Here is a 23,993-nt window from a genome sequence, read left to right on the forward strand (position 1 = left end):
TAGTTGTGGTCCCCAAATAGCCCTGCACTTCTCTGCCACCCTGTCTCCAGAACCTGTGTCAGCTGCAGAGCTGATCTGTGGTGGGCATTGCTCTCTTCCCGCTACTCACTGCTTGTCTGTGGACTCAGTGAGGGCCTGAGCCCTGTGGTCTCTGCGGATGTGCCCTCTGTGAATTTGGAAACATGAACCACACTGGCCAGCAGGAGAAAGGCCAATCAAGGAAACCTATGTTGAGGGATGCTTTGGATCAGGCTGCTGCACAGATAGGAGAGAGTGTCTGCTGTCTCAGTTTCCCCCTACGTAGCAGGCCTCTGTTAGATTTGGTTTGGGAAAGGAAAATGAGGTCAACCAGGATTGTATCTTGTTTTAGAACAAGGCCAGCATCCACTGGCCACCTTGCTCTGAGGGGCATGCCCAGTCTCTAGAAGGGACAAGGCTTCTCCGGGGACAGGGCTCAGAGCTCAGCCAGAATGAAGACCCCTGGCTGGGCAGGGCCTCCTCCTCAGAGCTCAGCATCTCAGGAAATCCCAGCAGTGAAGAACCACTCAGTCTTGCTCCAGGACAGTGAGGAGGCCTTGCCTTTGCAGGGGAAGGAAGCTCCTGGTGGGGCAGGACCCCCGACATGTTCTCAGAAGGATCGGCAGCAGGGGCTCAGGGTGCCTGCATCCTTGGGTTGGGGGAAACTCCCACTGACCCCAGGGCCCAGAAGTCAGGTACTGGCCCCTTCTCAAAGCCTGGCTCTGGAGGCCCTGGTTAAGCCCCACATGAGCCTCTGGTCAGCTGCACTAGCAGCCTCAGCAGCACAGAGGAGGAGGCCAGGCCTTGAGAAAGGTGCAGCCTCCCTTTGCCTCAGGGAACACTGAGGGACGAGGTACTCCAGGTGGCATGGTAGAGTGGGCAGGAGCTGGTGTGCTGGATAGTGCAGCGCTGGCAAGGCAGACAGCGCAGAGAGGGTGTTTGCAGCGTGCCGGCTCCTGCTGACAACGGCATGTCACTCAGCACCTCCTGAGTGCACAGGCCAGCACCTGGGGGTGTCGAGGTAGAACAGGGAGAGTCCTGAGAGCTTCCAGAGAAGGAGGGCGCTAGGAGGTCATCACCTGCACTCTCACGTGCCTCCCGCGACAGCGACGGGGAGCAGCCGTGCCTGTGGCATGCCAAGAGTGCACGCACAGGGAGCTGTGCAGGTGCCTAGGATGAGGGGTGCAGGCAATGTACGCTGCCCCCAGTGTCCTGCCTTCTCTGGGCAGTGTCTTCCAGCTTTGCTCTTTCTGCTGCTGGGTGTGGGTGTGAGTGTACTGTAAGGCCTCTCCCTCTGGGGAACACTGGCCTCCTGCAGAACTGCTGCGGAGAGCAGGGCGCAGGAGGAGAGTGGTGGTGCAGGTGGAACCCACGGTGTGACAGCATGCCCCGCAGCAGTTGGGGGACTTCCCTTTCTCCTCTCTTCTGGGCGCCCTCTCATGGCAGTGCTCTCCACCGTGCCCTCCCTCTGCCTGTTCTGCTTCCCCTTGGCCCAGAGCAGTGAGTCGCCTGACCACAGACTGAGCCTCTGCAGCCGTGGCCAGAACAACTCTCCCTCCTCTGGGTCCTTCTTGTCTGTACTTTGCTCACAGAGGGCCGAGTGACACAAGCACATTGTGAACACCCGTGGGCTGACGGGGGAGCTGTCGTCACTTCCTCCCGAGTCTCCCCAGATTTCTTGTCAGAAAACCCCGATCCCAGAAGGCAGTGCACTGGCATATTCCAAGCTGAGGACAAAGCCTGCCAGGCAAGAGTCCTGTGGCCAGCGTGGACGTTCGTCCCACAGAGGGAGACCCGGAGGCCTTCTCAGAGGCCCCAGCCCCCACAGGGCTGCGGTGAGTTCCTGGGGTGGGCAGTTGATGGACGGGCATCGACTTGCCCATCTGGAGATGCCAGGCCCAGGAGGTTCAGTGTGTGGAAGGTCACCTGCATGCCCTCAGCCCTTTCCTTTTCCTTTTCTGTGGTCCTAGGGGGGGAACCTGGTCCCTGAGGGTGCCCGCTGAGTGCTCTGCCATTGAGCTGCATCCCAGGCCCTTGTTGTTTTGTCTTGAGTCAGGGTCTCGCTAAGTTGCTCAGGCTCAAGTGTGTTACTTCAGGGCTGGAGCAGGACGGGGGAAAGCTCACAGTTCAGATCGAGGTACTGGGGAGCTAGGGGTCCTCATTTCCACTTTGCAGATGAGGAAACAGGCTCAGGGAGGTGGAGACTTTCTGCTGAGATCCTTTTCTAACATCCTAGTTTCCAGTCCTCACTGCCCGTGCAGTGTGCCTGGATCAGACTCACACACATGTTGAGTTACCCACCTTCTAGGTACCTGTTTAAGGTATGGTTGCAACAGACACAGACATTCAGACAGGCTGATTGAATTTATTTAGGCATCTAGTCCCCACTGAATGCATCAATGCAGTCTCTGCTTCCCCAAATATCTGTGGCCCACCTTTCAACAGTCACCAGGGGATTTTCTGGAGCACCTAGTCAGATGGGTGTTTTGCTCATCTTGAATTTGACTTTAGTCTGACTCCTGTGTAAGGAAAGGACAAATGGTCTTCCAAGATGGGGTTGAACACACAGACATCACACCAAGAGCACAGGGAACCCACAATGTGTTGGCCACACAGCATACGGGGTGAAGCTGAAGGTAGCATCAGTGAACTGGAAGATTTCCCTGAGGAAATTGCTGGGGATGCATCACTGAGAATGGAGAAGACCAAAAGTAGAAGACAGCTTTGGAAGTCATGAATGCCCCAGAACCAATCGGAACCTGAGGGGAGAGGAGGAGGCGTGCAGGAGAGCCAACAGGGAGCTCTCTCCCACCAGGACCACCATTTCCTGCTCAAGCCAACAAGGACTTCCTTACACCCTGACTCAGCATTGGAGGAAGGGGATCTCAGAGTCTGTGGGGAAGAGGAAAGGGAAGGAAAAGGAATGGATGTTGACTGAATGTTACTCTGTGTCACACACTGTCCCATAGCTGCCCAGGTGGTCCCTTGGCTCTGAGGCTGACACCTTTGCTCCCATTTTGTCATGGGGCAGAGATTCTTTGTATTCATTGGTTTGTGTCCCTCTGGTGCTTAGCGTGAGGACACGCACTCAGCAGGTGCTCAATAAAGACCTATGTCTCTTGCACCCATACCTTGAATACTGTTGAATGACCATAGACTTCGAGCCCAAGAGCAGCTCCGCATTGACTTAGAGGGCAAGAACTCAAAGTTTAGAACAAGGTGACCCTAGAGCCTACCTGTGTTTCAGTGCCTAGCTGTGCTTGCATGCTTCCTGTTGTGTTTGAATCAGAAGGTCACCTGTTGAAGACCCGATGCAGCATTGTCCAGAAGTGGGGCTTCTGGGAGGGGCTGTACCATGAGAGCTCCGATCTCACAAGTAGAATACTTTATGGCGTTTGTAGCTTAAAGAGCCATTGGTTGTTGGTGGGAACTTTAGAGGTGACCTAGTGAAAGGAAATGGGTCTTTGGGGGTGTTCACTTGATGTGCCATCCTCCCTCTCTCTGCTTCTTAGCTATAATGAGGGGAGCAGCTGTATCCTACCACATGCTCCCCACCACGGGTTTTCCTTGCCAGGGGCCCAGTTGATGGAACCAAGTGACTATGGACTGAAACCTCTGAAATTGATGACAAAATAAATCTTTATTTTCGGTTGTTGTTTTCTGGTATTTTGTCAGAACAATGGAATCCTGACTAATATGGGAAACTGGTACTGAGAGGTGGGGTCGTTGCTGTTATTCTACCTAACCATGTGGTTCAGAAGCCTTTGGAACTCATTTTCAGGAAGAATGTAGAAAAGTCTGAAAAAGCATCTTAGAAAAATCTTAGAATTTTATAAGCAGAGCTTAACAGATGGCTCTGGTGGTGTCTCAGAACACCAGAGTGCTGGTAGGGAGGTGGGCATAAGTCTGCTGATGAGGTTTCCCAGGGGGTGAGGACTCTGCTGGGAACTGGAGTGAGGACATTGTGTTCCATTTTGACAAAGACCTTGTCTGTCTGTCCTGAGACTTCTGTGAGGCTGGATTCAAGGTGACAGAATGATCTGCTGGAGGAAATTTTAAGACAGCATAGTGTTCAGGCTCTGATGTGGATATTGCTGGCTGTTTTTATTCAAGTTTACAGTGAGAAACAGGAGGTATGGCAGAGCAGAGAGTTTGGAAAACTTGCAGTTTGTTCAGAAAAGGCCATGTTTGAAGATGAGATCAAGGTGGGCATGGTTGTTGAAAAGGTTACACCATTAAAAGCAGTCATGTACTTTGCACCAAGACAATAAGAAAGATGCCTTGTGGACAACTCAGGAATTGGGAGATCCCACCCATAGAAGGCAAACTCAAAAACTTTGTTTGGATATGAGAGCTTGTTCAGTGATAGCTAAGGATTGTTTCCCTAGAATTTGTTTCCCAGGGTGCAGCTGTTAGGGTGCTCAGAGGCGCTGTAGCCTCAGAGGAGGGCCCCACTACTCCTCCCCCTGTGGCGGACCTTGCTGTTCTCCACCTGGTGCTGATTTTACAAGGTCACACAGGCTTCCACAATTTCAGGGGAAAGCCTGGGAGGCCAGCCAGGGCCTGGCAGGGGAGACTCTTTGTAGGCAGCCCCTAGGAGGCAATGCAAGGAGCCATAGAGTGAGGCAGAGGCTTTGGTAGAGACCCCAGGCAGTCAGAGATGCCAGGAATGGGGAGCATATGCACAGGAAAGCTGTGAGGAGAGGCTGCCCAAGCCCTGCGGAGCTCCCATTGTGTTGCTGTGTGTCCTAGATGCCAAGCATGAAGATAGGAAGACACAGCATTCATTGCTGCCCTGCTGGGTTCTGGTCTTGCTTTGGACCAGTTCCTCCTAGCTATGTTATTTTCCTTCATTTTGGAATGGGAATGTTTGTTATGAGTTTCAGAGGAGACTTTGAACTGGGACTTTTCAGCAATGGTGGAAAAATGAAGACTTGGGAGACTCTTGGGGGATGGATTGAACACATCTCGTATTGTGAGGAGGACATGAGCCTGTGGGCTGCGCAGACACTCCAGTTGGAATCTTGAAGGTTCTCAAGGCCTGTGTTGAAGGCTTGGTCTCCAGCTTGCAGCACTATCAGGAGCTGGTAGTATTTTGGGAGGCAGAGCCTTCAAGGTTGGAAGTTAGAAGAGAGATCACTGGGGTGTGACCTTGAATGGGATGGTGAGACCCCACCCCTTCTTCATTCCGCTCTCTGCTTTCTGGCTGCCACAAAGTGTACGTACAGCCCTCTTCCACCACATGCCCCCACCATGATGTGCTGTGTTGCCCGAGGGCCACTGCAGTGGGCCCAAGGGCCTGTGGATTGAATGAAACCTCTGACACGGTGGCCACAGCATCTCTCCTGTCTTTAAGTGGCCTCAGAGGTATCCTACAGTAACGGTGAGCTGACCAGCAGACTGGTCTTGGACAACACTGCTCACAGGCATGGTTTCAGGTAGAACTTCCTGCCTGTACCAGGTCTTCGTATGGAGTGTGCGTGACTTGAGCAAGCCAGTACTGCTGGATCCACTCTCTTCTGCCCGGAGTTCATCTAGTGAATGCCTGTGTAGACACGTGGAGCCTGGTGGTGTCATAGGGCTCTGTTCACCCTCAGGGATGAGTACTCGCGACACGTCAGGCAGGAGAGGTGCTGACAGCTCGCTGTGTGTTCAGTGGCAGAGTGCCTCTGGAACCGGTTGTGTACACGAGTGGACAGTTCCAAAGATGGTTGGGAAATTGGTGGTTTTCCAGGAAACTGGCTTTTGACTGATTTAACTTGCTAATAGGAAAACCAAATGAGATCCTAGTTCCATTGATTCCACTTTAGTTACATTCCCTGCATGTGTCCATGTAAGAAAGCACCCAGGGCCTCTGCCACTGCACTTGGTTGCATGCTGGGCTCTTGGCTGAGTGGATCAGCCTTGGTCATGGCCTGCCTGCCTGCCTGGCTGCCAGTCCCTCCTGTGCAGGAGCGCAGGCTCATGGCTGCTCGTCAAGGGGCTTTCGCTGCTAGGGTCCTCCCAGTCTAACAGGCCCCAGGGGGAGAAGCCATCCTGCCAGTTCAATCCACAGCCCCCTCAACTGAACAGTATGGTTTTGATGTGACGTGTCCCCCCAAAGCCCATGAGTGAAACAGCGCAACAACACTCAGAGGTGAATGACTGGGTGACGATAGCTTGGACCTCATCAGTGACCTAATCCTCCGAGTGGCGACTGAATGCGGTTAGGGAGGGCATGGCTGGAGGAGGTGGGCACTGGAGGCATACCTTTGGGGTGTATATTGTGTATCTGGTGAGTGGAGTGAATCTCTGCTTTCTGACCATCATGTGAGCTACTTCCCTCTGCTATACTCTTCACCATGGTGTCCTGCCTCAGTCGAGCCGTAGGAATGGAGCCAACTGTGGACTGAGAACTCTGAAACTGTGAGTCCCCAATAAACTTTTCCTGCTGTAAAATCGTTCTTGTCAGGTCTTTTAGTCACAGCAGTGAAATAACTGACTAAAATAGACAATGAACTTGAGAAAGAGATCCAAGGATCCCAAGTGGCTAACTGAGCCAGAATTCAAGAGTAGAACCTGAGAGCACTTGCAGACTGTGGGGTGGTACACCCTGTGTTCCTGGAAGGAGTGAGCACACACTGAGCTCTGCAGCCCTTCTGGGCTTGGTCCTGACCCACCTGCCAGAGCAGATGGGCGCTGATCCCTCATTTGTCCTGCTGACCTAGTAGGAGCCTAAGTGGATGGCTCCTCCCCATGCCTTGGGCACACTGTTGCAAACTGCTCCTGAAGCCAAGTCCCTTTGTCCTGAGTTCTTTCCTGGTGAATTTTTGTTGACCAGACTCTGCAAGCAGTGAGTTCTGCTGTTGGCAAGCTCTGAACGCAGCTGGAGTGCAGAGAAATCCGTGTGGGTAGTTTTCAGTGTAGCTGAGCACCATTGATAAACCCAGCCTGATTCCCTCTTAAAATTGGGAGCCGTCTTGCCACGAAGGCATAAAAAGCTAATTTTGGCTTTATATAAATTACTGCGAATTCTAAACTTGCTTGGAATGCCTGCCTGTGCCTTGAACTCACCCATGCCTGGCCTTCCCTGGCCAGGTAACAAGTCTCTCTGCGGATCTAATGACCTTCATAAATTCTGATGTTGAGGCCAGCAAAAATGTAAACTACCATTTGTGTTAAGCTCCTCAGAGTTTTTTTATCTGTAACCCCCCTTGGTGTAACTTTCTGGGCTATAAAGCTGCACTTCTAGAAAGTTGCAGGGCTGTCTTGTTCCCACGGTTTTTGTTGGGAGAGGCAGCCTGGTCGATCGGAATAATAAACTTGCTTTAATTTGATTTTAATTGGAGTCAGTGGTCTTTTCTTTGTGTCCTTGTCTAACACACTCAAGGAACCATGGGGCTGCTCAGAAGGGCAGGGGCAGTGCCTTCTTTTCTGAAGGTGTCAGCCAGGGAGTGCGTAGGCAGCAGCTCTTAAGGAGGTGAGCTGGAGTGCACCTTGACTGCACCCTTTTAGCATGGGGATCCCCGTCTTGTGGAGGGTCCATTGGAAAGACTCTTCTTGTGACTGCTGGCCAGTTTTGCCTTTCTGGAATACCACAGAGGAGCAGGGCAGGCTGCACTGGCCAGTGGCTGCAGTCCCAGTGCCTCTGACTCCTGTCCCCTGGCAGCTCCAGCTTGCTCAGCACTGTGCTTGCTGTGTGTCGCGGGTGTCAGTGAACGGGCATGATGGTGTGTGGGCAGGGAGCTGCATGGTTGCCGTGGCGGCCCCCGGCTCAACTGTGCTCCTTCCACCTGTGTGCGCGGCTTGGGGTCACTGGTCTTGACTGCTGCTGCACTGGCACCCAACATCCCAGTCCCTCCCGCTCTGCTCTCGAGTCCACCCGGGCCTCCCACCTGCTGCCACGTGGGAAGCGCAGTGCTGGGAGGGGTTCTGGAGGGCTTTCTCTTCAGGCCGCAGCTCGGCGCGCGCTTCTGCCTGGTGAGGTGTGGCTCAGGGAACCAAGACCCACGCCGAGCCTGCTCTGGCTAGGGTTTCCTGCTTGTGCTGAGATTTTTTTTTCCAAATTAATTAGAGTGGAGTGTTCTATGGAGCCCTGCCGGGAGGTTGGACTCCGTTTTCCTCTTGTGGCCTTGTTGTTCTAGTCTTTATCAGGGTGTCCCCCTGGGTGTGGCCGTGGGGTTCCTTTTGACATGTTCGTGATCTGCTCCATTGTGGACCCCAGTGCTGCCCTGCCCTCCCCTCCTCCCTCCCCTGTTTGCTTTTGTCTACTCTCTCTTTCTATTCATTCATTTAAAAAATAACTTTTGTTTTAATTATTTATACAGGACAATAGAATGCATTTATTTACTTTGGTCTATCATACCTAAATGGGATATAATTTCTATTTTTCTGGTTGTACATGTTGTAGGATCACACTGGTCATTCAGTCATATATGTACTTAAGGTAACAATGTCTGTTTCATTCTACTATCCTTCCTACCCCACATCTCTCCACCTCCCTTCACTCCCCTCTACCTAATCTAAAGTAACTCTGTTCTTCCCCACTCCCCTTCCCCATTGTGAATTAGCATCCGCATATCAGAGAAAACATTTGGCCTTTGGCTGTTTGGGATTGGCTTATTATTTTTTTAGCATGATATCCTCTGACTCCATTCATTTACCAGCAAATGCCATAATGTCATTCTTCTTTAAAGCTGAGTAATATTCCACTGAATATATATACACAGTTTCTTTATCATTCATCTATTGAAGGACACCTAGGTTTGTTCCATAGTTTAGCTATTTTGAATTGAGCTGTTGTGAACTTTGATGTGGCTGCGTCAGAATAGTATGCTGATTTTAAGTTCTTTGAGTATAAACCAGAGAGTGGGATAGCTGGGTCCAATGGTGGTTCTATTCTGAGTTTTCTGAGGAATCTCCATTCTGCTTTCCATAGTGGTTGTATCAATTTGCAGTCCCACCAGAAATGTGTGAGTGTATCTTTTTCCCCACATCCTCACCAGCATTTACTGTTGCCTGTATTCTTGATGACTGCCCTTCTGACAGGAGTGACTTGCATTCTCTAATTGCTAGAGATGTTGAACACTTATTTCATATGTTTGTTAACCATTTGGAAAAGATGATGCTGGATTCTTGGTAGAGATGCACGAGTCTCCTTCATAGGCTGGAAGAGTCCCAGGGCATATTCTAAGTAATGCCTTTGACTGTCTCACAGCTGTCCCTTCGTGCCACTCTTGAGCTGAGGACCCAGGCTGGCTCCTTGTCACCTTGACAGGAGATACTCGTGGAGGCCGTGGAAGTGCGGCCCTTCTCCTCTTTCTGTGTCCGTGGCACAGAGGACAGCGAGGTGTTTTGGCAGGCTTCAAGTATTTGGAGGAGGCACGTCTAGGTGGGTTCCTACTGTGGGCATCAAGGGTGCATTTCAAGTTAACCTCCTTTTAGCACCTCCACAAAGTGAGTGCATGCTGCGATGGCAAGGTCACGTGCTCGGAAAGACCCCTGCTGCCGTAGATGGTACAGAGGCCTCTCACACCTGGCCCTCTACAGGATTATTGTGCAGTGTCTGGAAAATAGCTTATTACTAGGAGAGAGATTATTTGGAAAGGTAGCAGAAGAGCATTCTCTGGGTTCTTTATCAAGAATCTTAATTGTGAGATGTGACCTTGATATTGCTTGCTCTAAGTTTTTTCCGAGTTTGTGGTGATTCTCTAGATTGCAGTCTTGCAACTCAGAGTGTCAGCGCAGATTTGATGTTATTTTCTAGGGTCCTTTTGGTCTCATCAGAGCCCTGTGGTTTCCCTTGAAGGCAGGGCCTTGTCTCTGTGAGCAGGGCTCTGCTGAGATACACAGCTTCTCCAGCAGGTGCAGACAGCACAGGGGGTGGGGTGCTCGGTTTAGCACACAGCTGTGGCCTCTGTGGTTCTCAGGCTCTGGCTGGGAGCACACCTCTTCATCTCTGAGCTGATATTAAACAGTGCTCAGCAGAAAGCACAGCGCTGAGCACGTTGAGCACGGGTGGAGTCTTGGTGGCACGCTGGCCCACTTGTATCCACTTGTATCAGGCTTTCTGTTTGTGAGTGCCTCATGCCAGGACCGTGCACACTCAGCCCTCCTTTAGAGGGCGCTGTAGACTCATTTGGTCAGCAGGTAAGTGTGGCGTGCCTGTCCTGTTTTAGGTACCGAGACAACAGTGAGAAAGTAGACGCACTGTCCTTGCAGAGCTGGGTGTGAATCAGGCACATTTCGTAGTCTAACCAGAGGGACAGAATAGCAAGCACTGGCCAAGGAGTGAGGCAGCCTGAAGGGACAGTGCTGGCTTCCCGTTGCCAGAGGGCAGTGCTTGTGGGTCAGGGAATGCAGATTATGAGGCTGTCTCATGTGCCAGTGTGCACCACACATGCCGCAAGCCCCCCCCTTCCACCCCCCCACCCGGCTGCAGCCAGCAGAGGGCAGCACGCTTTGCCCACTGGGACTCAGGTCCACTGCATCAGGTGGAGGGGCACAGAGGGAATAGCTGGATCAGCTCTCCGGTCCAGGAGCATATCCGCCAGTCCCAGAATCTGGCCTCCCTCCCAGACAGACACCATCTGGGTCATTTGGCCGGCTCCTGTCCGTAGCAGCTTGAGCTTCTGGCTTCCTCATCCCAGGTGACTCCTCTGTACTTGTTATCATTGCAGAGCACCCCCTTGTGTGAATACAGAATGTTTTTTATACATTTCATTGCTGTTGGACATTTGGGGTGTTTCTGATTTTTTTATGATACTCACTGTATCTCCGCAAATATAGAATAAGTGAAACTAGAATTGTGAGTTGGTGACAAATGTGCTTTAAAATAGTCAACATATTTTTATTTTTTCTTCAAATATTGAGAATTTCCAAGTCATTAAAAATCGCCTTTCACTTATCATAACAGAGCATCCGTTAGAGTAAGGCCGGTATCTCCATGTTCATCTTTATTCCTTGCTTTCCTGATAGCTGGGCCTCAATTCTGAGACACGCATTTTAACCAATCTCTTACTGAAGTTGCTTATCAATTGTTTTGAATGTTTTCCAGGAGATAATCTGCAGGGTCTGTTGTGTTGCTGTTTCCTGGTTAACCTGTGAGCTTCAGCTGCACTTAGGAGGTGACATGGATTCCCTGTCTGTAGCTTCACCTCCTCCGGGAGGTGATTGTAGCTTCTCGGTTTCCTTGTGCTGTCCTGAGGTGCTGGCAAGACACCAAGAGGGGCCAGGCAGCTCAGCAGGAGAGGGCAAGGAGAGGTGGAGAGGCTGCAGCAGCACGTGTCAGGGTGAGGGATGAGCCAGAGAGCCAGCGAGGTGGGGCCTGGGACAATGGACGAGGAAGGCAGGCCTGCTCGGGGCCACCTCGCCACAGCACATGCAGGACCTAGTCTCAGGGCCATGCATGGATTGCAGGGCTCAGCCCCGGCAGTCAGTGTGCTGACTGAAGAAGGCAGGGACGGCGTGGCACTTCCTCTCGGGGACGTTCTCACAGCTGTCTCGGCAGTGCTCGGGCATAGGTGGGCACAGTCTCACTGGAGTGTGAGTGGGCTGCTGGGAGCCGCCTGGCCAACATGGGGTTTTCCTAATGGCAGCTGTAGTGTTCTTTCTTTGTTCAGCAACCTCTGGTAGCTCTCCAGGGTCAGCTGAGGTAGACGAGCCCTCCTGTGGTGCCCTGCTTGCTGATGGTGCCGGCTCCTCCCTGGCCTCAGGGTCCTCCCTGTCCTTCCCTGTGCCCTCCTTTCTGGTCCACTGTCCATTTCCTGCTCCTCTATTGTAACTGCTGCTCTGTTCCTGAGCCCTGGTCAGGTCTCTCCAAACTGAATGAACCCTGTCACCCTTTGGTTGTGCAGGCAACTTGACCACCAGGTAGCTAGGCCAGCAGGATAACCCAGAGGTCTGTGAGCGAGTCAGGAAGCAGGGGCAGTGCAGAGTCCAGGGCCTCCAGGCCATGCCACATGTGTCTGTGGTGGTTACACTGATGAAGCGACCGCGTACGGAGTAGGAGAAAATCTGAACGGTTTTTAATGTTGTCACTGTTTTATTAGCTTTCACTCTTACTGTGCCTCGCTGATTGCACTTGCTAACTTAGTGTTGATGACAGGTTAGCCCTAAGCCATCTGGGTTTGCATGCAGTTCACCTCCGGCTCATTGGCTATGCGCAGATGGAAGGTAATGGCAGCATTTGGTCTGCTCACTGGTGTTTTGAAGGCTTTATGCAGTAGCTTAGGGATCTGTTGTCGTCTCTGCTTCTGTGAGGCAGCTGCCCTCACTTCCTGGTCCTGGAAGAAGACTGGGGAGGTGGGAAGTGTGGGGTCCAGTACAGACCTGCTAATTGGAAAGACCCTGGGGGAGTGGGTGGCCATGGATCTGGAGCCTCCAGCTCCTTTAGAGATTTCCTTCTTGGAGTGGAGGAGGTGTGTCATTTAGATATGATGTGATGCAAGTAGTCGTGCTAACAATCGTGAACAGAAGACTCTTGTTTGTGTCAAATATAAGACCTGCATCCTCTTTCCTGTGCTTTGTGTTTTCAGATCCAGGTTGAAAATGGCCCAGGAGGTGTCCTGCATCGGTGACTGTGAGGACACTATCATTACAGAGAAGTACCTGGCTGAGTCCACGGAGGCTGCGTCTCATGTGCAGCTGGCCTGCAGCATGCTGTACTGTGCCTTCCCCCTGCATGGGAACCAGCTTTGCCTGTGGAGCATCAGGGACCCTTCTCACCAGGTGGTCAGCCAGGGGCAGGTGTTTTTCCTAAGTCCAAGGTCACCAACCCCCAGCCCCCTGCCACCATTTCTTTGATGCTGTTTGGGCAACTTTGCCCTCCGTGTATTCAGTGACATGGTTAACTTGAGAATAATTCACTGTACATAAGCAGGAATTTAAATGAATGAATTCAAAATGAAAACATGAAATGAATATATTTGAAAAGCCCATTTATTTACTTTCTTAGGTTTGAAATAATGTTGTTTTGCTCTTTTGTTTTTTAGGTGTTAATGTAATCTTGTGTTATTTTGGTTTAATTTATTTTTCAGCTTCTAATCCTACAAGGACACCTTCAGTCAATTACTGCTATGGCTTTTGGAAATAAAGAGAATCCACCTCTAATCTGTTCTGCATCACAGGATTGTCTTATGATATGGAACCTGGATGAATGCAGAGAGAAGTCACTTAAAGGTAAATAGAAAACACATTTTAAAACATATTCAGAAGGAAAAATCATCCTTAAGCATACTTGCCTATCCTAGGGGCTCGGATCCTGGGGCTCTTCACTTGATGCAGGCATCTAAACACACCTTGCCCCAGACTGGCCCACTTGACACATAGTCTCCTGGTTGAAGGGCTCTTGAGCTTTCTTCTTTGCTTTCTTATTTTAAACACTGAATTTCATGACAATCTGAAGACATATGGTCAGGTGCAGGGTCACATGGGTGTCTCTGAGCTGGAGACAGGGTGAAGGGGCAGGGTGTGTCAACTGTGGTGGTGTTTACAGCTTAGAGAGTGAGACAGAACACCCCCATGCACAAGCAAGTGGTTGTGAATTGTGGGAGTGCATGTGTGGGTGGCAGAGAGAAGGTGGGCATGGAGGCTTTCGTGTTGTGTGGGCCTGAGGGTGTGGCACCGGAGCTGGGGATGGGGCTGGCATTGAGGCAGAGGGGTCTGGGCACACACAGGCTCTGGGCACGAGGCGCTGGCTGTTGGAGAACTGAGAAGGTCTTGTGAGATGCATGGCACTGTTAGGAGAACGTTGTCAAGTGAGTCTGACAAGTTAGGTGGGGACCACGTAGAGGAGTTTGAGTTTGTAAGGCTACTCTAAAAAATGCAAAGTGCTCACTCAGTCAGCGGAGTAATAGGGTATATCCCACCTTCATTTACTCTGCACAGTGTCATATTTGCAGTGTCTGCATGGCGGTGAGCAAGCTCAGACACATGCACTACATGTGTGCTCACGCAGGGGTGCAGAGGAGGAGCCCCTGGTGGTGACTCTCTAGAGGTCCTTGTAGGTCGGCAGCCTTCCCAGCAGAAGGAGCTGTGCCTGTGAGCTTCTTTTGGGCTGCTCACTGGAGGCTCCCACAGACTTTCTCTCCCACCTGGTGTGCTCCCAGGACGCGAGCAGAACTTCAGCCCTGAGGGGTAGCCCTGGGTGAGCAGAGTCAGGTTGCAGGTGTCCACCTTGGTGTTCTGGAGCTTCAGTGGAGTGAGGACAGACTCTCCTGCAGCTGGCACAGTGGTCCTCACTAGCTGAAGCCCCTGATGTGGCTCCCGAGTCTTTCGCAGGAACTGGCATAGTTGTGTTTGGTTCGTGGGTACGCTGGGCTGGTACTGGCCTCTGGGTCTGGTTAGCTCAGACCTCTGAGCCTAGGGGCCAGTTGCCTGCAACCTCCATGCCTGCTCCTCCTTCTCTAGCCTCAAATGGTGTAGTGCAGGCTTCTCCTGTCTCGTCAAAGTCCCTGTCTCTCCGATTGGAGCCAGGCTGCTGGCTTTTCATAGTTCGTGTGCTGATGGCACCCTCTGCTCCCTGGCTGGGCCCCCTCTCTTGACTGGACATTTCCCGATGTCTAAGAGGATGAAGGATGGCCAGCGTGGACCTGCCTTCCCACAGAACCTCTTCCTCTGCCTTCCCCCCTCTGGCATTCAGGTCAGAACCTTCAAGTGTCCTTCCTTCTGCCCCAGTTCCATTGTGTCATCAAGTTCTGTCTCCTTTACCTTCAAACCGCAGCTGCCCTGGAAACTCCTGGCACCCCCAGGGCTGCGTCCAGGCTTGCCCCCCAGGCTCTCGTCTCCCTCCTCCCTGCCCTCCCCAGGCCCACTCAACCCGTAGCCAGACCGTCTTTAAAGTGTCTGCTTATGGGAAGGAACCCTCTGCACAGAGCCCTCCAGGGCCCCTGCCTCCTGCAGAGCACGAGTCCAAAAGCTGCAGCCCCACCCCCAGCTGGAGGAGCAGTGCAGACCAGGCCTGCCCCAGGGCCTCCCTTGTGGCTCCATCTGCTTATGGGACCCCTCTGCACCCAGCCACTGCCCATCCTGCCTGGGTCTCTTTTGTCATGGGCCATTTCTGGCCACCACCTGGCACCCAGTTGCCTCTCCTGCTGGGTCCCTGGCGTAGCAGTTTTCCCTCTGGTCGATCCATGGCTGTTGTCTCTGGTTATTGGTGTTTTCTGTGTCTCCTCATTACCTGAATGAGTTGTCCCGTGGGTGCTATCCCCAGTTTCTGGAAAGAGGCTGGCATGGTGGGGTGCTTGTTAGGGAGCCCTTGAGTGAGTCCAGAGGGGTGACCTGGCCACAGCCGCACTTGGAGTGACACACGCGCATCCCTGTGGAGTGTCTTGAGTGGCTGGAGACACCACCTTGCTGGTGCCTGCAGTGAGGGCAGGGGCCAGGGCAGGGGCCAGGGCAGGGGCCAGGGAGTGCTTGCTCTGTTGCACAGGTGGGCCCTGGGCACAGCTCCACTCCTCGTGCTTACCACAACCCCCTGGGCCCTGCAGGCCAGCTGGGGGATGTCCTTATGGTGGGACTCTACCACCCAGAATAGGCCCTGAGCCCCGAACACTTTCAGTTATCTAAGTGGTTGTGCTTCCCCTGGTGATGTCAGGGTAGAGAATGACACTATCACCCTTCTGTGGTTTCCAAGCTGTGTGACTGCCGAGCTCATGCCTGAAACTTTCTCCAGGGCTGGTTCCTCGAGGGACCGTCATGGGCACGCTTTTGGAAAAGGTGCTGTATTTAAGATTTAGTCCAGATGACCGTGTTGTTGCAGCATGTGCTGGCAGCAGAGTGTTGGTGTTGGACGTGGAGGTAAGACCTGGCTACTGTGGAACCCGGGAGGTGCAGGGCTGGTGGGGCCACTCAGGTGCTCAGACCCTGCTCCCCCCTTTTTAAAAAATTTTCTGCTCTTACTTTTAAAGTAGTAGTTTTAGTTTGATGTATTTTTATAAAGATTTAATGAAAATACACCTTTAGCTTGAGATTGGAAAGCTGCTAGAATTAAAGAGCACTGTTGAGATAAATCATTAGAACTTCAGGGATGACTTGAGCATGTGCTTGTAAAACTTTGATGTCTTGAGCATGCTTCACCCTGGGGATCTCTTCAGAGCCCTTGTGGTATAGAGTGCCACATGCACGTTCTTGCCAGAGCCTGTTTCCACAAAGGATTGGGTGCTCACTTACCTCCTAGTTGGGCCTAGTTGAAGTGACAGTAGCCCCCTCTAGGTTGGCAGTCTTAAACACAATGTTCGACTGGAGCAGGTGCTTGACTCCTGGTAAGTACTGCTGAGTGGGCGTGGGAAGGGATGTGGGAGCGTGAAGGAGGGCACTTTGTTCCCTTTGGGTGCATATAGTGCTTGAGATGCAGACTGGGGCTTTCCCCAAGTCTGGCACCCACCTTGCTATCTGTTTGCTGGATCTACACAGGTCATGGTGTGGGTTTGGTGCTCTAGCTTTCCTTGACCAACCACCGTAAAACACACAGAGAAGGAAGGTGTCAGGTGTAAAATGGCAAGTTTATCATGCCCAGTGTATGCTGGCATTTGGGGACACAGAGAAGACATTTCTGTCTCCAGATGACTTTGGAGCTGATGTGAAACCGAGGCTCACATTAAGTGAAGTGAGCATCGTCACGTGGGTCGTAGACCTTGGAGGAGTGTGTCGTGTGTGTGGCAGAGGGCTCCAGGAGTTCCTGTCAGCAGTTGAGAAGCCTGTGTTTTGGCACTAAGGATGTAAAGTGCAAACATGTGGTTATTGATCAGCATTGGGTCACTCCACAACATAAGAAGAAAATCACTAACATGAAAGGATTGACATCTTATGCCAGGAAGAGCAAAACCAAAACGAATGGGAAGGTACTTGATATTGTTATCACCTGACTGAGGATCGAGTGCCCTGAGAGAGACAGTGGACAGTGCTGGCTGCGGTCCCAGCCACACACCTGAAGCTCCCTGTGAATCAGAGCTGGCAGCAGTTGCTCCAGAGGCTTTCCAGCCCCCGCCAGCCTGGGGCTTCCTCAGCAGCAGGCAGGTGACCTGCGGGTCTTCACCAAGCAAGTGAATCTTAGTGGACAGGAGTGGACACTGCCAAGTGACTGAATCAGCCCTTGACCGGCTCAGGTGCTCTGAGCAGAGCATCAGCAAGGAAGCAGTTACCCATGACAGAGTTTGCGCTGAAAGTTACAAGGGAATATGAAGCGTTTAATTATGAAATACACTCATAAGCTATTAGAGGACATGACTTACAGTACCTTTCCGGATATAATGTCATGTGTAGACAAGTGAACCTAGAGAGAACAGAGCGTGTGCTTCAGAACAGCTCCAGCTACCCTCACCCCTGTGCACGATCATCTCACCTGCTGTCCTTAACTGTCTGATGGCAATTGGCACAATGTGCTTGTCAAGGTTGCCTGTTGAATTATTGAGGAAAGTTTTTAGAGTTCATTGTCTGCAGTTAAGTCTCTCTCTCTATGCATGTACACAGATATGTGTTCTGAATATCAGGGCTGTTTCTCCTGCCTGGACTGAGTGCCGTAAAGTTGGAGGAGAGTTCCCCACTCACAGGTGCTGGGACCCCAAGGGACACATGAGGGAGGTGGCTGTGGCTCCTGGGGCCCCTGGTGCTCTCTCGCCTCTTTCTCAGGCCATCTCAGAGTGTGAGCTTTAGTGCTGGCCCCTGGGCTGCCGCTGGGCTGTGGGAGGAGTCTGCTTGCTGCGTGCTGTGTTTCAGTGACTCCCTCGTGGACAGCAGAGGCTGGGAGAATGGAAGGCATCATGGGTGTGTCCAGGGAGAGAGGGAAGGGGGAAGAGGGGAAGGGACAGGGAGATGAGTCAGAGGAAGACACTGGAGCACCCCGGCCCCCTCCCACAGGAGCCAGAGGCCTCTGGCAGCAGAAAGCAGCCTCAGGAGGGTGCAGTAGAGGTGCTGGGTGTGGGGCACCGGGCCTGGTGCTGGGCTGCCGTCTGCTGCCGTCCTGCTGACATGCGCCAGCCTGAGCCCCCCGGGAACTCAGCCTTTGGGATCCTCACTTCCAGGCTTACACAGGACTCGTTCCACAGTTGCAAGAGTGAACACGTAAAGTAGAATTTATTTCAGCAGGGACTACTCTCTGTGGTATATTATGACTTGTTGATGATACTCATTCCAGAACATCCCTCCAGTAATCTTCTTCACAATTCTCCTAGAGTCCATCTGTGCTGGTGGAACTGGAGGGCCATCAGGGCACAGTGACCGCTGCAGAATTTTGTCCCTGGCAGGGACAAATCCTCATTTCAGTGTCTGAAGACAGGAGCTTTAAGGTAGGGTGGGCCCTGGGCTGATTTCTGATATTGGGCAAAGGCTCGAGCACATTGGTGCATTGTTGTTTGACGATCACTGTCCATGTGTGGCTTGTTGCTAGAGCGCTTATATAAGAAAGTAGAGAAATAGGAATTTCTCTACTTTTCATACAAAAAAGGAATCTGGCAGGGTTTGGGAGCTGGGTTGGGATTCCCAGCCGCACGCTCCTTGGCCTGTTGCATTCCCACACAGGTGTGACTGGCTGCAGGAACTCTCCTCAGACCCTCGACCTTGGGAGCTAAAGGGTTAATGTATAATCCAGTGTTTGTGGTGCTGAGAGCAGAAGACCCAGTGTTCAGAACTGGGGTGTTCAATGAGAACTAATCCATGCTTAAAGGAAATAGAGGAAAAGGCGAGCTTGTCCCCTCAGGCCCAAGTCAGCTGACATTGTTGGGATTTTATTAACCAAGGGAGGACTTTATACACTGCCTTGGAAGGAAAATTGAGGGTTGCGACATCTCTCAGAAAAATGACTCATTAGGTGCCTGCCTAATTTTTGGTCGTTTGGGAACACCTGTGTGGTGGAGCCGGGGTGGACCACCATAGGGCGCTGCTCTCCCCAGCTCTGGTGCAGGTGTGGGGACAGACGTCCTAGCTGCACCCTGACCAGCTGCCGCTGGGTGCTGCCCTACTCAAGCTCAGCCAAGGCCCCACCTGTACTGTTCACCAGATCCAAAGAGAGCGCTCAGAGGACTCACCCAGAGGCTCCTCTGAGGGGCCATCGGGACGCAGCAGAGGGCAGAGCTGTGCTTACGAGGGGGGGAGCTGTGTGAGAGGGGGTGGGCTTCCTTCACGACCAAGGTCACTCTCCAGATCTCTCCCAAGGACTGGGGATGAGGGAGTGGCCAGCTCCCCTCTCCCGCTCTGTCCTTCGCACTGCCCACTCCCCCAGGTGCTGGTTAGTGTCTGGCCCAGTGGACGCACTGTGTGGTGCTCAATCACATGTTCAGTGGACAGGGTGCCCATCAGATGCAGCCCTGCTGAGGGGCTCCTGCCTTCCATCTATGCCCCCCATAGGGCAGTTGGCTGCACACGCAGGCTTGTTTCCCACCTGTCCTGGGCTTGTGTCTTCAGTTCCCTCTGCCCGTGGGTTAGAGAGGATGGAAGTCCCCTCTCCCCGTGGGTTAGAGACGATGGAAGTGGTGTCTTGGTTTTGACACCCTTGGCAGTTTACTTTGGATGAGTAAATTGCAGTGCCATCTAGATGGGAAGGTACCTGGTGACCTGGTAGAGCCTCTCTTGTATTTCCCAGAGACTGTGGTGTACCCCGAGGTTGGTCTATCAGGGTGCAGAACAGAGAGACCTAACGGTCTGAATACACTTAGTTATAATTCTATTTGCATATTTTCATTTCAATTTTTATAATTATTTACATAGATTAATTTGTAATTGGGTAGAATTTAGTTTGAGGTTTAGCAGTAATGGCAAGATTTTTACCTTTCCTGAAGAAATGTCTGTTTGTCCAAAGGTCTGGGACCACTGTATGGGAACATTAGTGTACAGCTCATCTGTTTTTGCAGGTAAGTTCGAGAGTCCTCTGGCTTTGCTGAGTAGGCTGTGAGGCATTCAGCTCCTGAGGTGGTGGACCTGAGTCCACCAGCCTTCTGAGTAAAGACTGAACAGATTCACTCACAGTTAATGTCCTTGAGGTTTTCAACTTAAACACACACTTGAAGTCTGAACTTCTCTGTCTAGAAAGGTGCACAGTCGTTGGCTCTCAGATTCAGTCCCTGATTGCAGGGAGTGTGAGCTCTCCACTGTCCCCTAGAGACAAGGCCCTGAGTCTGGGCCCTTAGTTCAGTGAGGATTTATAGGTTTTGGGGGATACTCTATGCATCACATCACACAGCAAATCATTTCACATCGTGGGAAAATCAAACACAACTCTTAACGTTGAGTTGATTAGCATATTGGTTGGTGGGAACAAGTCGGGAAGGGTGATTGGTTGGTTCAAGTGGTGGATACGTTTGAACTGATTGGTTTAGGCTGTGAGGGGTTGCAAGAGTGTATTTGCTAAACTGCAGGGTTTCCTAATCATGTTATCAATCATGTTGTCAATCAATCCTGACATTCCAGATGTCTTCCTTGTCTCATGCTGATTGGTTGTTGCTGTGGGTCATTAGGTCAGAACTTGGGCCTCAAGCATTCTTTGGTCTTCCCAGGAACTCCATTGCTGAGTCAAGGACATCTCGCATGTAGTCAGGGATATCTGGCCGTACAGACTTTTCCTGTTATTCACGGACAAATGACTCAGCACAATAGCTAGGTGCCTGGGGACACTCTGGGTTTTCTAAGAACAGAGGTCACCTCAGTTTCTCAACCACATTTGTGCTCCTTCCCACAGCATACCCTCTCCTGAGTTTGTTCATCCATGAGGACAGTAAGCAGCTTCTCACAGGGTGTGCTGACGGCCAGGTGAGAGAACCTTGTAGTTAGAGCCCACTTTCAGATATTGCTGCAACTGAACCTGTGCACAAAAGGTCTTTGCTTCCTTATTATTGTGAATTTTTTGTGATTTGAAGAAACTGTTCACCCTCAGTCCTGGGGTGGGGACTCTTTGTGTAAGTCAGCTCATGGTAGAGCAAAGGGGATTTTAGTCCATGCCTGGGCCCATGGGTCTGCAGAGAAGATGGATAAATCTTCATGCTTTGGAAGCTCCACATGTGACTCTGGAGTACAACAGACAATGAGAAACACTCATATGACCATTAGCAACAGCATCATATAGTTTTTGGAAACTGAAGATATTTGTTTGAATATGAGGTGTTCCTGAAAGCTTATGCATGAGGCAAAACAAGATTGCTCAGAGGTGAAATTATTAGATTGTGAGAGCTAATTGGTAGATTAATTTATTTGATGGGTTAGTCATTTGAATGGACTAATGGGTAACTGTGGGCAGATAGGGTGTGACAAGAGAAAGCAGATGCCGTGCCCTGGTTAATTATGCTATTACTGGTTCCTTGCACTCAAGCTCTCTCTGCTTTCTGGCTGTAGAAAGTGGAGCAGCTCTCCTCTGCCATGTCCTGCTGCTATGATGCTCTTCCCCTTAGGTCCAGAGCTTATGGGATTGACAGACCATGGACTGAACCTCTGAAACCATGAGCTGAAATAAACTTTTCCTCCTCTAAGTTGTTTTTGTCAGGTATTTTGGTCACAGTGACAAAGAGTTGATAATGCAGAAATTGGTACTGGGAGTGGGGTTGTTGCTGTGATGTAGTTCAGAGGCATTAGGAACTGGTTTGTGGGAAGAGTTTGGAAAAGTTTAGAGATGCAAGTTGGAGAAACCTTAGAATGTTTAAGCAGAGCTTAATGGTCATTTCCTGTGGAAGCTCAGAAGACTAGAATGCCAATAGGACTGTGAACAGTAAGGATTGTGCTCCTGGGGTTCCAGAAGGGGAGGAGGACTCTATTGGAAATAGGACTGGAGGCCATTTATGACATTTCCCCCATGTCCTGAGACTTTCTTTGAGGCTAAATTTAATGACAAATTAGTGATGGACTAATGGATTAATTAGTATGGTAGAGGAAATTTCACATCAGCACAGCATTCAGGTGGTGGTATGGATATTGCTAGCAGTTTAATTAAGTTTGCTATGAGAATCAGGAGTAGAAAGTGGAGTGGAATGATTGAAAAAATTTAAAACTTGGCCAGAAAAGTGCATGTAAAACTTGGGTGAAGGAAGTTATGGTTGTTGAAGAGATTAAAGCTGCTAAAGAGATGCTAAGTACTTTACACAATAGGAAAGACAATAGGACAGACAGTTTGAAGGTCTCAAAGGAATTGGCAAGATTACACCTATCTCAGAATCAAAGGTGTAAACATAAAAGTCCCTTTGAGAAGAGACCATGGGAATCCTGCTTATATAGGGGCACCTAAGTAGTTGTTTCAGTCCTCCATGCACTCAGAAGCCACTGCAGCTGTGGTCCCAGGAGCCCGGCTGCTGCTTCAGATATCAGCAGACCTTGGTATCATCCAGGTGATGCTCATTCTGCAGGAATTCAGGACACTCAAGTGTGGGGTCTTGGAGACTTCAGAGGAAACCCATATTCAGTACTTGGTGAAGTAAACCTAAAATGCTTGTGTAAAAACTTTTGGAAACAGTTTATTATTGTATTAGTCAGCCTTTGGCTGCTGTGTCAAAAAGACCTGACACAAACAGAGGAGGAAAGTTTATTTTGGCTCATGGTTTGGGAGGCCAGGCAATATATAGCAGGGTCAGAGTTCCAATGGGCTACCCCCAAAGTGCTGTGTTATGTGAGCAGGAAGCTGCAGCTGCCGTGAAGACACCTGAGACTAAGAGATGCTATTAATATGGAATGTCTACTGAGCAAAGTTGCAGACACCAAGCCAAGAAAGGCAAGAGAGGCCATGTGGGCTGCAATCAGCAAGGGCCCAGGCGGAGCTATGCAAGCCCTCTGGAGAGAACATCAGATGTCACATGTCCCGGATGCTAGCTGTGGGACTTAGACCTTGTTTGTTCTTGCTTTTGTCCCACTCGTTATTTCTATTCACCTCTTTTTCCATGTGGAATGGAAATGTTTATTCTGTGCCTCATATATTGGGTAGATATAATTTGCTGTTTGATCTTTGCAGGAACTCATGCTGAGTTTGCCTTGAGTCTCAGATAAGACTTGGGATTCAGACTTTTGGGCAATGCTGGAACTTTGAAGACTATGGAGTCTCTTGAAAATGAACTGAATATATTTTTCATTGTAAGAGGAGCATGAGATTTTGGATACCAGAGGCAGAATATTATGGTTTGGATACTACATGTTTCCCAAACTTCATGTGTGAGACAATGCAGGAATGTTCAAAGGTGAAAAGATTAGATTCTGAGAAATGTGATCTCATCAGTGGATTGATCTTTTTGACAGGTTAATCATTTGAATGGAGGGTGGGGCTGAAGGAAGTAGATCCCTGGTGGCGTGCCCTTAGGAATTATGTTACCCCTGGTCTTTGCCCAAGCTCTCTCTGCTTCCTGACTGTCTTTACCAGGTCCTTCCACCAGTTGCTGTTTCTCACCTGTCGGTCAGAGCTATGAGTAGGCTGACCATGGACCGAACCTGTGAAACCACAAGCCAAAATAGACTTTTCCTTCTCCAAGTTGTTCTTGTCATGTCCTTTGGTCACAGCAACCAAAAGCTGACTAATATAATACTTAATCTGTTTCAAAAAAGTTTTTATGTGAGCATTTTAGGTTTATTTCACAAAGCATGGGTAAAGTAGTTGTGGATACGATATGAGAAAGATATGCTTTTGGAAGCTAATAGAGTTTAATGTTTTTTATTTCTTTTTTTTTGTGGGGGGTTATGAATTTATTTTCTTTTTGACAAAGTTGACTGCTGTTAACCAGGTCTCATTGCCAGTGGTGTGGTCAGGATGCTCATGGCTTTGAGGCCGTGCTGTGGCCTGGAGGGGAGACTGGGTGTAGGCCATGGGGACCTCCTAGGTGGACACATGCAGCTGAGGTGGTTCTGACCTGACCTCAGTGTTTGGGACTGACTGCCCTTCACAAGCAGGTACACTGAGACTGGCGTCCACGGGGAAGGGACCTGGGAGTGCCCCGGGGACCAGAGGACATTGAGTTGCATCACTGAGGGAAGACGAAGGGCAGGACTTCTTTGCTCTTGACCCACTTCCTCTTAGGTGTTCCCTCTTTTCGTAAGCTCCA

At 50.7% G+C, this 23,993-nt stretch overlaps 1 protein-coding gene across 17 annotated transcripts in view; it reads left to right on the forward strand.

Moving 5' to 3' along the window:
- Window positions 1-23,993, forward strand: part of Wdr27 (WD repeat domain 27) — a 199,069-nt gene that overhangs the window by 1,106 nt on the left and 173,970 nt on the right. For 13 of the 17 annotated variants that reach the window (XR_013424649.1, XR_013424650.1, XR_013424648.1 and 10 more), the window contains exons 2-7: window positions 12,534-12,726; window positions 13,035-13,176; window positions 15,671-15,795; window positions 18,168-18,281; window positions 19,790-19,841; window positions 20,666-20,736. Coding sequence is in view for 6 of the 17 variants with exons in the window: in XM_078018657.1 (XP_077874783.1) it covers window positions 12,547-12,726; window positions 13,035-13,176; window positions 15,671-15,795; window positions 18,168-18,281; window positions 19,790-19,841; window positions 20,666-20,736 (684 nt within the window). In the remaining 11 variants the exon portion in view is untranslated. Of the gene's footprint in view, window positions 1-12,533; window positions 12,727-13,034; window positions 13,177-15,670; window positions 15,796-17,649; window positions 18,058-18,167; window positions 18,282-19,789; window positions 19,842-20,665; window positions 20,737-23,993 lie in introns of those variants that run through there. The other 4 variants (XR_013424656.1, XR_013424657.1, XR_013424655.1 and 1 more) reach the window with 3 other exon arrangements.

This window comes from Ictidomys tridecemlineatus, chromosome 8, assembly GCF_052094955.1.
Source record: "Ictidomys tridecemlineatus isolate mIctTri1 chromosome 8, mIctTri1.hap1, whole genome shotgun sequence".
Lineage (NCBI taxonomy): Eukaryota > Metazoa > Chordata > Mammalia > Rodentia > Sciuridae > Ictidomys > Ictidomys tridecemlineatus.